The sequence below is a fragment of the Pelobates fuscus genome, chromosome 2 (assembly GCF_036172605.1).
Source record: "Pelobates fuscus isolate aPelFus1 chromosome 2, aPelFus1.pri, whole genome shotgun sequence".
Taxonomy (NCBI): Eukaryota; Metazoa; Chordata; class Amphibia; order Anura; family Pelobatidae; genus Pelobates; species Pelobates fuscus.
The window spans coordinates 427,659,572-427,673,670 of NC_086318.1; the positions used below are offsets into that span (position 1 = coordinate 427,659,572).

A 14,099-nucleotide genomic window follows, 5' to 3' on the forward strand; every position below is an offset into this window, starting at 1 on the left:
ACCCGTTTGCAACATTGTTGCAAACGGTAATTGGAGGCACACTTAGTCCTGGGTGGTCTGGTTGTTCGGTAGTTTCCTCAATACAAGGAATGGAGGGATTCTACCGAACAATCAGATGAAGGCTGCATATATATATAACCCAGGTTAACTGCATACATAAATACATATACAATATACAGGCAGTACAATAGGATAGGCTTCACAGTCTTAAAGGGACAGTAGTCCCAAAATGTCCATTGCTGATTTTAAAGGGCCAGCAGCAATATAAATTAGTACATGCCCAAATATAGTCTTTAGAGTGCAATATGTCCAGGGGCCATAGTCAGCTGGCAGGAGGCTAGCAGCCAGGCTTCTCCAGCCCACAGTGGCGAAGTTGGTTTCGCCACAATATCCCTGCTTCTCTGTACTACTCACTGACCCGTGGGGACCAGCAACACAGCACAGAGTCCAGACATCAGCTCGACAGCTCAGATAAGTGAGGGATGGGGGGGAAAGGCAGCAGGGACACATGGGGACACTAGGGGACACATGTGGACACTGAGACACTAGGGGACACATGTGGACACTGAGACACTAGGGGACACATGTGGACACTGAGACACTAGGGAACATATGGGGACACTGAGACACATGGGGGCACAGACACTAGGACACATGGGGACACAGACACTGAGACACTTGGGGACACTGAGACACATGGGGATGCTGAGACACATGGGGACGCTGTTTCTCCCAGTGTCCCCCATCCAGTGTCGCTAGTGTCTGTGTCCCCAAGTCTCCCAGTGTCTGTGTCCCATGTCTCTGTGTGCCTAGTGTCACCATGTCTATGTCCACAACTGTCCCCATGTCTCCCAGTGTCCCCAAGTGTCTGTCTCCCAGCCAGTGTCCCCTAGTCTCCCAGTGTCCCCTAGTCTCCCAGTGTCCCATAGTCTCCCAGTGTCTGTGTTCCCATGTCTCTGTGTCCCTAGTGTCTTAGTGTCCCCAAATGTTTCAATGTCCCCATGTCTCCCAGTGTCTGTGTCCCTAGTGTCTGTGTCCCCATTTCTTCCAGTTTCCCTAAATGTCTGTGTCCCCATGTCTCCCAGTGTCCCCGGGTCTCTGTGTCCCCAGGTCTCAGTGTCCCCATGTCGCTCAGTGTCCTAGTGACATGGGGACACACTGAGACACTGGGAGAAATGGGGACACTGAGACACTGGGAGACTACGGGACTGGGCAACATGGGGACACTGACACTGTGATACATAGCGACACTGAGACACTGGGTGACTTGCGAGACTGAGACACTGGGAGCAATCCATCTATACAGCAGAATCAAACTGTGAGTAGTTTGTTGGTGATTTTACAGATGTCACTCTGATGTCACTCCTTGTGATTATACAAAGGATTAAGGCTAGTATTTTGTTCCAAGAAAGGTGGCAACCTTAACTATTCTTCACATACTCTTGCTTAAAGTAGCACTATAGGGTCAGGAACACAATCATGTATTTCTGACCCTATTATGTTAAAACCACCACCCTGCCCCCTTCTTGCCTCCCTAAGTATAGTAAAATATAACTTGTATTCAAGTCTGCAGCTGCTGGCTCTGCCTCTGAACTGACTGTCTGCTGACATCATCAGAAGTGGTGGTCTGAGCAAATTACAATACTTCCCCATAGGATTGTCTGAGACTGTCAACTAGGCAGATCGGGGCAGAGCCAGCAAAAGTCATAGCCCTGGCCAATCAGCATCTCCACATAAAGATAAATTGACTCAATGCATCTCTATGAGGAAAGTTCAGTGTCTGCATGCCGAGGGTGGAGACACTGAATAGCAGTGCTGCACACTAGGCAGTACTGCCCCAGGAAGCACCTCTAGCAGCCATCTAAGGAGTGGCCAGTGGAGTTATTTTCTCTGAAAAGACAGTGTTTACTGCAAAAGGCCTGAATGGAATGATTCTACTAACCAGAACAAATACAATAAGCTGTAGTTGTTCTGCTGACTATAGTGTCCCTTTAAGTTTGGAAGCTTAAGAGGGATGTATGGGAACAAAACTTGTGTGGACTGGCTGACAATAAAATTAGTTTAGGTAATGCAGACGTTGGTCTCTCTAACACTGTGGCATGTCCCCATTCATCTACACTCACTACATACACCCTTTATCTGTCTCAGACTATATACCAGGAACTTCTGCCTGCTAGTAAGAAGGTAAGGAGACAAGTGGACCAGTGAGTGCTAGGAGACAGTCCTTAGAAAGCATTGAGTGAGTGCATCATTAGACGCATTTATGTCAAGCTCATGGTGCTGCATAGTATGCCCTTAGTTGGACAGCCTGCAAGATTGGCGGGCAGCCTGACATGCATTCATGCCAGGCTGTCCTTCAAATTCTTTGGACAGACATGCCCCCTTTTTGGGCATGTTCTCCCCTTTTGGCAGGTCTGGTCACGTGATTCGCACCGGTGGCCACCCTTTTATCCCGCCCATTGACTGCCTGCTTCACTGGACACTGCTGTTAAGGGTTATGGATTTAATTGAAAGATATAAATTAGAGAGATATTAGCATAGAGTATGTGTTTTCTTATAGCTGCATCCTATGAGTTTCCCTCCAGCACCATCTCCATCAGATACATGACGCTTGGGAGGTATGATTGTTTTAATGTTTTTGGTCGATAAGATTCCGTAATTAGGCCCATCATAATTGTCAGCACCAGGCCCAGTGTGCTCTTAATCCGGCCCTGCATACAGGTGCTCTGGCCTAAACTTTGCAATTTCTTTGTCAATGCTTTGTGAATAACCTTATGCTTTTTAGAGGGTACTTTCTCTCAATTTAACATCGTCACCACATTCCATGTCTAGGTAACTCAAAGAAATGAGTTCCACTACCGTATCAGCTCTACATCACCTATATTATAATTCTGTTATTATAAGAGCATTTTATAAAACCGGATTCCATATGGATATTGATATATCTTAAAACAATAGATGGATCTTTGCACACCGTGCCTTTACATTATATCAAAGGGCTATCGGAAAACGGTTTCTAAAAACACAGAATTGAAGTAAATGTTTCCCATGTGATTCTCAGTATGAAATCCAAGAAAACAGATTGAAATTGAGACGTGTAGGGAGGCCCCCGGTATCAGCGACGCTTGTAATGTGTTTACCAGGCAGTTTGCATAAATGAAATTACTTAATAATCTCATGCATCTGTGCGATATGTTCATTTTCTATCGTATAAAGAGTGTTCAGCAGGAATCGCTGTAATAAAGCTGATTTATTCCTTTATTACATGGATTTGGAGTATGATAAGTGTGCGCGTTCAGAATGAATAATGAATAATGGGCAAATCTACGTTTTATGTGAGTTACATCTAGAATGTATAGTAACATCATAATAGCAATATTAATTTGTTTCCCAGATACTGGAATACTAGATTCCGTTTCAATGCTTTTGGAAACTCTGTAATGAGGCAAATGCTTAGAAAATACCAAAACACTTTGCTGAAAATGTAAGGCATAAAACAACAGAACCAACATATTATACAAAACATGTATATTTTGAGAGAATGGCAGGCTGGGTAAATTCAGTTCCACGTATACCTGTGCAGATTTGATTCATAATAAATTATTATTAAGATGCAGCGCTCCCCAGTCATGAAGGGGTTAATAGGACTCAGTATATAAGATGAAAGTGCACTCTGACTCCAATAAATGTTTATCGTCCATCAATGGGTTAATAAAGAACTCTACAGGTACAGCACTAGACATTAACACAGGATACACAAAATTAATCTCTTCATTAAGCTCTAAAACATCTAAAACAAAATCTCACCAGTTCTGCTTTGGTTTTGCCAGATAGCAAATGTTAAAATTGTTTTCTTCTTCATAAACAAAATATGTTCCTGGGTTAAACATGCATTGCTTTCTGTCAGGATAGGATATAGTGCCAGAAGAGGCAGCTATTACCATGAGGCGTAGTTTCTCCAAGTGAAATTGTTAAAAATTGTTCAGAAAATCATTTGAAATGAAGGAGGAGCACTTGTTTTCGGCTACTTGATTTTGTAATTGAGCAGTCTCACTGCTCAATTCTCTGACATTTAGGAGTCAAATCACTTTGGTTATGTAGCCCTAGGCACACCTCCCTGCATGTGACTTACACAGCCTTCCTGAAAACTTCCTGTAAAGAGTCATCTAATGTTTACACTTCCTTTATTGCAAATTCTTTTTAATTTAGAATGTATTATCTCCTGCTATGTTAATAGTTTGCTGGACCCTGCAGGAGCCTCCTGTATGTAATTAAAGTTCAATTTACAGAGCAGGAGATAAAAACTTCTAATGTAAGTTACATCTCTTTGAAAATGAAACTCTTTTTTTTGTGCAGGCTGTGTCAGTCACAGCCAGGGAAGGTGTGGCTAAAGCCTTATTAACAGAAACAAAAGTGAGACTGCAGGTGCATGATCTATACACCAAAACTGCTTCATTAGGCTAAAGTTGTTTTGGTTACAATAATATTCCTATAACTGAAACTATGAAGATAATTAATAATAAGTGTGGATTAGCTACGGACGCCTCTAGATATTTACTACATTTCCCATGATGCTTATCCTACCTACCTAGTTTAGCATTATGGGAAATATAGATTAGAAATAGCATCCCTCTGGGAATTGTTGTACTGTAAAGGAGATTGTACGACGGCTAGACTACAAAGGAAACCAGGCTGGCTCTGAATACACAAAAAGCACTGAAAGGTAGCCTTTAAGGACTCATCAAATATTAGATCCATTTCATAGATATTAACCGGTGTGAATTATTAATAACATCCATTACTTTCCATTAACTCCAACCAACGAGCCCCTGGGAATCTCAAATGCTATCCATTTCTTCCCATTTCTCATTTCAGGGACATTCGTGTCGGCTTTCACCGTACTCTGCGGAGCCAGAACGGACCTCCCTGACCGGCACATGTGCTGCGTTTTCTGGCTGAACATTGCCGCAGCTCTCATCCAGATCCTCACGGCAATCGTAATGGTGGGGTGGATAATGAGCATATTTTGGGGAATGGACATGGTCATTCTGGCAAGTAAGTGGCTAGTTAAATGATTACTCTCTATATTTACAGGAATCCAATTAATTCCAAATATTATTATTATAATTATTGCTATTATTATTATTGTTACTATTACTATTATCATTATTATCCCAACTGCAAAGCCGGTAGCGACGGGCCTGTGGCTGGGAGTTAGAGGTACATAGAACATAGATACAGCAGCTGGAGTTAAACAGTTATCCGTCCCAATATCCGCCAGTATCTCAAACTTCTGAATATAACTCCAAGTCTGGTAAACACTGCTCCCTCTCAGCCGGTGAAATTTACAGATTTTGGACTAAAACTCCCATAATTCCTTTCCAGACTAAGGCTTTAAGAGAGTTATGGAATCAGTTTGGGAAGCAGAATTTGGCAAGCTCTGATGCAAAGTTCTAATGGCAAAGGTCACGCCAAGAAAACTGATTTGTAAAAATTCTCCAGCCCAAGACTTGGACAAAATCTTTTAAATTTACTAAACTGCACATTCTAGCGAATTAGAATTTGAAATTCAGTTGAAATTCACTTAGAATTTCTGGCAAAACTCAGTGTAGTAAATAACTCTGTTACCGTCCCACCATGAGGAAAATGATCAAATGTGCTGAGTACTTTTTTTTTTAAGCACCTGCTAGTTTTCTGGTCTCACAGAATATCCCTACGAGATTATTGGTAGGGGGTTATACTACATGAACTGAGTGCGTTTTGAAATTTCTTTGATTATAGGTTGGGGATGGCAACTTGTTGCAGCTGGTAATGTATTGTGTTAACACACGTATGGGAGGTGACAGAGTCAGGATAAGACGAGCAATACAACAAGGAACTAAGAAAGTCTGCGATACATTCTCATCACGGGATCTATAATGAGCTTTGCCATGATAAAAAAAAATAATCTAAAAAGGTTAAATCGTTTCCTAATTATTTAAAAGAAATAGTTCCAGACTAATTTGTAACTTACAAAAGCACAATAAGTATAGTGAGTCTCCTAGTTGTCACCAACACCCAGGTTAACTCCAAAAAACGTGATGAACACAAAAGGCAAAAAATATGGTGTGGTGTGCTACAATTCCGTGTGTGAGGATCACCAATTAGATAATATACATACACTGGTTATCGGTCTTCCGAAATATACAATATACTGGTAGTACTCCAGTTAGGAAATGATATTCCAGCTTTTAAGCACTTAAAAACATAAACATAAAACAAAACCTAGTGTAAAACTGTTAGAGACAATGATAAAAGATAAGGTGATTAATGCACTCACAAGTGGTCCATCACTAACAGTGGCCAGAAAGGCACATCAAGAGGTCAAAAGACCTGCCACAAAGGGACTCCGAGATGTTCTGAGTCAGCTCCTGAATGCACCGAGGTTCTAGATCCCAAGGGGTAATAAAGGAGTGCGTTCTGAATAAGGATGTCCCAAATAGAGAGTTATGGTTTCTGGATCCCAAGGGGTGCGTTCTGGATAAGGATGTTCCAAATAGAGAGTTATGGTTTCTGGATCCCAAGGGGTAATAAAGGAGTGAGTTCTGGATAAGGATGTCCCAAATAGACAGTTATGGTTTCTGGATCCCAAGGGGTAATAAAGGAGTGCGTTCTGGATAAGGATGTCCCAAATAGAGAGTTATGGTTTCTGGATCCCAAGGGGTAATAAAGGAGTGCGTTCTGGATAAGGATGTCCCAAATAGAGAGTTATGGTTTCTGGATCCCAAGGGGTAATAAAGGAGTGAGTTCTGGATAAGGATGTCCCAAATAGAGAGTTATGGAGGCTCCGCATGCGTCTGACCGGTTTCGTCCTCAGGACTTTTTCAAGGAAGAGCTTGAAAAATGTGTAGCTTTCAAGGTATTCTTGTACCTTTTCCAATAAAAAAAAAAAGATTGTATAGCTCTTTCCAATACTCCTAATTATTTTATATCTTAAATGCTACCTTTTCTGATGTCTCCTTATGTTATAGCTAAACTGTTACCATTCCAATGAGAATAGTTAGTTTATAGCTTACGGGGACACTCCAGGCAGCCAACACAGAGCACCATTTAAGCTATAACATTATTAAACTTGGTGGACAATTCACCTCCTACATAAATAATCAGGGTACAACATAGGCTATAAAATAATCAGGCTTGTTGGAAAGGATTTGATTTAATATATAACATTATTAGAATAATAGAAAATAATACATTTTAAATAACATCATATTGCATTGTTTTGTTATGTTCCTGACCAGCTGTATCTGAGAAGATTTCACATAATATATTTCTTCCTTATGGTCAACATTACACTTGGTGAGATAGTTCAGTGGCTGGGTTCCAAATGCAGTCTTTCTGAAACCTTTTGATACCACACTATTCTGGCAGGGTCAACTTTTTCAAGGTCAATAAAATGATTGGTATTGAGCTGGGTAATAAAACCAAGACTCCAGAATTGTCCAAAAGTCACAAAAGTAAATAATAACTCGGGGTTAACGCGGGACAACTTGGGTTTTAGTAAATACTTTTTTTAGACTTTACTAGCAAAGTGTGACAAGAATGTAATTATTTAACCAATGATGGATTTTAATAGCTGGCTTTCCCGGTCGCTCATTTTCATCTTTAAACATGTCAGTAGGAGAAACTGTTACAGTCAGATTTATTTACACAGGACAGATATATTAATATATTCTGAGAATGTACGCACGATCAAAAGTGACTACCCTGCCAGTAAATCTCACGAAATGTTTGTGACTGCAAGTTTCTGGATTGTATCTGATCAACAGTGTGACTCACAGGCACAGAACGGGGGACGGAAGATGTTAATTCTGACATCTTGGAAAGCGATCTTGGATAGAGTGCGGCATAATTATTCCAACTTCCTACTGACAGGACAATAAGAGCATCCAAGAAGTATTAAACAGACAGCCTTCACCACCGTTGTTTTTTTCGGATTAAGAGTTGCCCCATGGCAACGTTTACTTACTTGCTACACTTTGCATAGAATTCTATACTCTTGTATCTTGATCTACATTATTCCAGCTTTGACTTGACTTGTCCCCTGTAACCGGATTTCTGTTATGGTGCCCTTAGCGTGCCCCCTGGTTGCTGATCCCCCTGTGTCATGATCTATGTTTTTCGGACCTGCGTCTGGTTTTCTGATCTTCGTTACCCTGACCATGGCTCGCCCTATGTATTTTCTCTGTAATTCCAGTCTTGGCTTACCCCATGTATCCTTATCTCTCTTATCCTGACATTATCTGCCCCAATTTATTCTCACATTTGGCATCCTGTGCCATAATGTCCGTAAACACAAAAATGCCAATGCTGATATTGGTACATAGAGGGGTAGGTCACCAAGATGTCCTCAAAACCTCAATGGGTAGAGTTGTCCCTTTCCTTTAATATTTACCAGCCTTGGCATGACGCTACAGCTGTGCTCCCTTCACCAGCCGGCCCTAGGCAGAATATGAAAGGTTCCAGGAAAGGACACAGCGAATTAACATTAAAAAAGTTCCTGTAGAACACATTCACACACAATATGTTGTCCTATTGTAATGTACTGGGACCAGTGGCGTACACACAATCCATGGGGCCCCGGTGCGAAACTGATCCGTGGCCCCCCCTTTCCCCGACAGAAACACACACACATACATACAGACACATTCATACATAGAGACACACACACACATAGACACAGACAGAACGATACATACACACAGACAGACAAACACACACACACATACAAAAAGACAGGCACACATACACACAGACAGAAACACAAACACAGATAATACAGACCAACACATACACACAGACAGGCACACACACATATAAAGACACATACATACAAACAAACAGGCACACAGACAGATACATACATACATATATACAAACAGACACACACATACAAACACACACACACACAAAATGTTTAAGTCACCCTTCTGTTTCCTACCTTTTAGGTGCAGGAGGGTGACTTTCCCTGGGGTCCAGTGGCGGCTCAGGCTGATGGGAGTCAGAGTTCCCACTCTGACTCCCTCTGCTTCCTCCTGCGTGAGGTCTGTGTGATTGCTGGGAGGAAGTGACTACCCCAGCCACTCCTCCCAGCAGTGATGTCATCACAGGGGGCCCGGTCGTGCTGTTAAAGCGCCGCAGCGCTGACTGGGCCCCCTGACAATCCATCTCCATCAGGTGGCCATAACAGCATGGGTCACCTGATAGACCCCATGGACGGCGGCCCTGGCGGTTTGCCGCGTGGGAAGGGGCCGCAAAACATGGCAGCGGGTTCCCGGTTGCAGGGTGGCCAGCCCCCTGGAGTGACGGGCCCGGTCACAGTAGCGACCCCTACGACGGTATGTACGCCACTGACTGGGACTATCTGTAATAAATAGAGCATATGCAGAAATGACACGCAAAAAAGGGGGTATATAAAGGCTACAAAACAAACTCATGCACCTCCTTAAATATCTCATTACCACAATAATAGTATCACTTCGAGGAGGACATTCTCAAAAACCTGAGTGAGTGTACCGAGGTCTGCCTAGACTGCAACATCATTGCTCGATTTAAAAATAAATAAAAAATCAGTTACACATTACAGATAATGAAATCCAGTCTCAGCCAGACAAATAAACCACAAATGCTTCTATATTAGGACTTAAGCTAAACCCTTCATGGCAAATTTACTGAACATTAGCTAGTGAGTGGGAAAATGGAGCGATCTAATTTCATTAACACTGTGAACGCACATTTATCTGAAAACATAATGCATCATTAATAAGATTAGGCAATTAAAGGGCGACAAGCATTCAGCGTGACACATGCTCACAGTAAATTCTTGGTAACTTTACCATGGGAGATCTATTTAGTAAATGGTGACTTGTGATGCATTGAGAACTAACTAGCAAACGTTAAGCTACATTTTTAGATACCTTATCAGCAGACCTCAAGATTTCTTCTCTGCTTTTTTATCAAACTTTTGCTAATTTTCCAGCAGTGATTCCTAAGACTATAGTGTTAAACGAACATAATCTTTAAAGGGACACTCCACTACCCAAATGCATTTTTTTTTTTTTTTTAAGAATCACTGTTAAGTAGATATGCCCACAGTGATAACTTGCATGCATTTGTAATTCATTTTTTTTCATTGGAGTTATTTCTAAAAACAGTTTGCAAAAACTGCAGATCTCCTGTCTGCAGCCTTTGCAAGCTCCTCCCCTTCTAAACCCGCCCAGACTGTCTGTGACTGTCCAATCACAGACTTCCCACTGCAGCTCAAGGAGAAGTCTTTGTAAGGCAGGTGCTCTGAGCAACCACCTGTCTGTTGCCCACTCCGGCCAGCCATCCTACACCTGCAGCTTTATTCATAAGCTGGCATTTGTGTAAGCAACACGACATATTCTTCTATCATCTCATGTTAACCAAACCTGGCAGAGTACCCCTCCCAAGATTGGACTCTGAACCCGCCCCAGCAAGGAAATAATGGGACCAGTTGTCTGACAGCCGGATTGGGGGAGGGTGTAACAAGGTCAATTCACAATAGTGTAAATTTCAATTGAAATCTGCATTTTTTGTATGACAAAAAAAAGCACTCGAAGCATTTCAGCAATCTAAAACGCTTTAGTGGTCTGGAGTGGTCCATAAATAAATTAAAGGGAAACTCCAGTGCCAGGAAAACGATCCGTTTTCCTGGCACTGGAGGGTCCCTCTCCCTCCCACCTCCCACTACCCGGTTACTGAAGGGGTGAAAACCCCTTCAGTCACTTACCTCAGGCAGCAACATGTCCCTCGTCGCTGCCTGCTCCTCCCCCGCCGCTCCACCGTCTTCCTCCGTCGGCCGGTGGGCGAGACTGATCCCGCCCACCGGCCGAGGAGTCCCAATGCGCATGCGCGGCAATGCCGCGCATGCGCATTGGCGCACCCCATAGGAAAGCATTGAAAATGAATTTCAATGCTTTCCTATGGGGAATTGAGCGACGCTGGAGGTCCTTACACAGCGTGAGGACGTCCAGCGACACTCTAGCACAGATAATCTGTGCTAGGGACCAGGAAGTTCCCTCTAGTGGCTGTCTAGTAGACAGCCACTACTAGACAGCTAGTAGACAGCCACTAGGGGAGGACTTAACCCTGCAAGGTAATTATTGCAGTTTATAAAAAAACTGCAATAATTACAGTTGCAGGGTTAAGGGTAGTGGGAGTTGGCACCCAGACCATTCCAATGGGCAGAAGTGGTCTGGGTGCCTGGAGTGTCCCTTTAAGCTATGTTCATGTTGACAAAAAAACGAATTATTATTATTATTATTGCAAGTTTTATAATACGTACAATTCTAGCTTTAGTGCAATACATTATTATCATTTAAAATAATAGAAACTGTAATTAAAATAATAGGCTGACATGTTGTGACTTTGCTTCTTTTTTAATTAATATTGTATGTATTGCCTGATTAAATAATGACAGGTTAAGGGGCCCTGGAGTTACATTTTCCTTACTGGGTCAATATTGGGAGTAGTAATTAGTTCACTTGTGCATTCGTTACACTGATTAATAGGCTGGTCAATTTAACAACTAGTTGATTAATCTTAAAGGGAACCGTTCGATTAGGTTTTAAATTAATCAATCTATTTGGGCAAAAAGCTGAGAATTCTAAATCTGAATCACAAAGCAAACAAAAATGTTTCATTCAATAAAACGAATTGGAGGTACGTTTTAGTGTTTTGGGTTTATTTAAAGGGAGCCTGCCACCACTTACCTTGCCCTCTGCTCCATGCCGCGATCTCCTTCGAGGTGATTCCTCCGGTCTTCGCTGATTTGCCCTGCTGGATGACGCCCCCTCAAGCAGGGCAAACCTCCTCCATGATGCCAACACGCTTTTCTCTATCGCAGTATTCATTTCGGCGATGAAAACTATGCTATAACTAAATAAAAATAAAGTGATTATGGTGAAAACTAATGAAAATTATTGACATTTTAGACAAAACACTACGACTAAAAATAAACCGAGATTTGCTGCCAAAATGAACACGGATTCTTTTAAGCAGAAATGCAACTCTAAAATATTAATAAAAAAAGAAAAAATATTGTCTGTAAAATGCCATTGCACAAATGACCTGAATCTGACTATAGAAAACAGTTCTCTGTTAAAGGGACATGCATCGCTTATTAGACAATTGTCTCATTCAGACTAGTGGTGCATGTCCCTTTAACAGATAACTGCAGAATGTTCTATATTCGCGTTCAGGTAATATGCGCAATGGCATTTTACAGCCAATACAGATTTTCTTTATATTACGGTAATATTTTAGAGTTGCATTTCTGCTTGAAAGATTAACGAATGTCATATGGGACGGGTTATAACCACTGCATGTCTGATTGCTGGTCCCTTGGGGGGGAAAAATCACATTCTGTTTCTTTATAATACTTGGTTTTAATTTAATTTTAAGATAAATAATGAAAACATGTTATATCACAACAGTTGAATCTTATTGCGCAGCAGTAAACACAATAGCATAAATAATGACAGGTTAAAGGGACACTATAGTCACCTGAACAACTTTAGCTTAATGAAGCAGTATTGGTGTATAGAACATGCCCCTGCAGCCTCCAGGAGTGTATAGGGAGTTTGGAAATTCTAGAGAAATGCTTACATATTGCATTACACTTCAGGGATACTATATTGCTAGAAATGCAACGCTCTCTCGCGCCTCCCCTCCGCATCTAAAATAAGTTGTTATGGTGCCTTATGCTGGTAGGAGTACCCCTGGAGAATTCTTACCTCTCGAACGGTTTAACCCAGAAGTTACCTCCAGCACCGGTCACTGCTTCCCCCCCCACGGCAGCATCCAGTTTCAGGAAGCGTGGAGTGCCGCTGGGCAGGGGTGCCGCCGACTGGCTGAGAGAGGGCAGCACTCCCTGCTTCCTGAAAATGAAATCTTAGAAGCTCGATGCTGCCGTGGTGGGAGGGAAGCAGGGACCGGTGCTGGAGGCAACTTTGAGGTTAAACCGTGCAAAAATGGTTTAACCCCTGAAAGTAAGAATGCGCCGGGTACCCTGCTGGTACCATAACAACTTCATTTCAATGCAGCTGTTTTGGTGCCTGAAGTGTTCCTTTGCAACAAGTTCCTCGTGGTCTGGCTCTTTTCTTCACAGTGTAAAGCTTCTGCACTATTCTGCAAACAGATTGAGAATAAACAGTTTACACAATTTACGTGTATCATATACGGCTCTCAAGGTGCCAGAAATAAGTAGTTTATCTGATCTTTAATATTCTCCTATTTTTCATGCTCTTTAGACCCTGTGTCTGTGACATTTAATGTGTGCACAACTATTTAAAAAAAAAAAAAAAAAATTAACATCACTAATAGAAATTTCTCTTTGGATATAACCTGTTTTTTTCCCCTGGATTTGTGGTTTAGATATGCCAAACAAGCTGGATTTCTCAATGTGTGTAGCCTTTGGGGCAGCCATTATCTCTCTTGTGTATCAATTTCTTTAGTGCTTCAAGCTTTCCAAACACTGATTTCACTTTTAATAAGCCTTCAGTGCCTTGAGCCGTCTCCACTTACCTCCTCTGCCAGTATATAGAATAACACAATGCCCGACCTGACCTACGTGATCTTCATCCTAAAATTAAACTAATTGCATTCTCCGAGATTTGTCTTCTATATATCCACGCTCCACGTTTATTACTTACTATAAATCTAGGATATTTTTTGCATTTCTTTTGTATTTGCACGGCTACATTTGCTTTAAGAACAGATGTTGTTTTTTAATATCAAAGTGCAATATGACAAGAGTATTCAGTAAATAATAGTTTTAGCTATTATTAACTACTAAAATCAGGTCAAGCAGAATAGAAATGGCAAACACAGAAAAGAAATAGGAGATGTGTCATCAAAAAGGCAAACGTGCGTGTCGCTATAGTTATTGCGTTGTGAGATGAGAAGACCACTGGTGACCCAATGTGGGGTATCTGATAAGAAGAATGGCTCCATCCATTGTGACGTCAATGGACAAGTTGTGTGAGGTGGAGACAAGCTGTGATATGGAGCCAGGGTCGTGGCTTCTATGAAGGAAA

General features: G+C 41.8%; 1 protein-coding gene across 1 annotated transcript in view; it reads left to right on the plus strand.

Moving 5' to 3' along the window:
- The window catches only part of STUM (stum, mechanosensory transduction mediator homolog), a 117,592-nt gene that overhangs the window by 76,554 nt on the left and 26,939 nt on the right, over positions 1 to 14,099 (plus strand). The window contains exon 2 of the mRNA XM_063444071.1: positions 4,876 to 5,055. Within this exon, the coding sequence (XP_063300141.1) occupies positions 4,876 to 5,055 (180 nt within the window). The remainder of the gene's footprint in view (positions 1 to 4,875; positions 5,056 to 14,099) is intronic.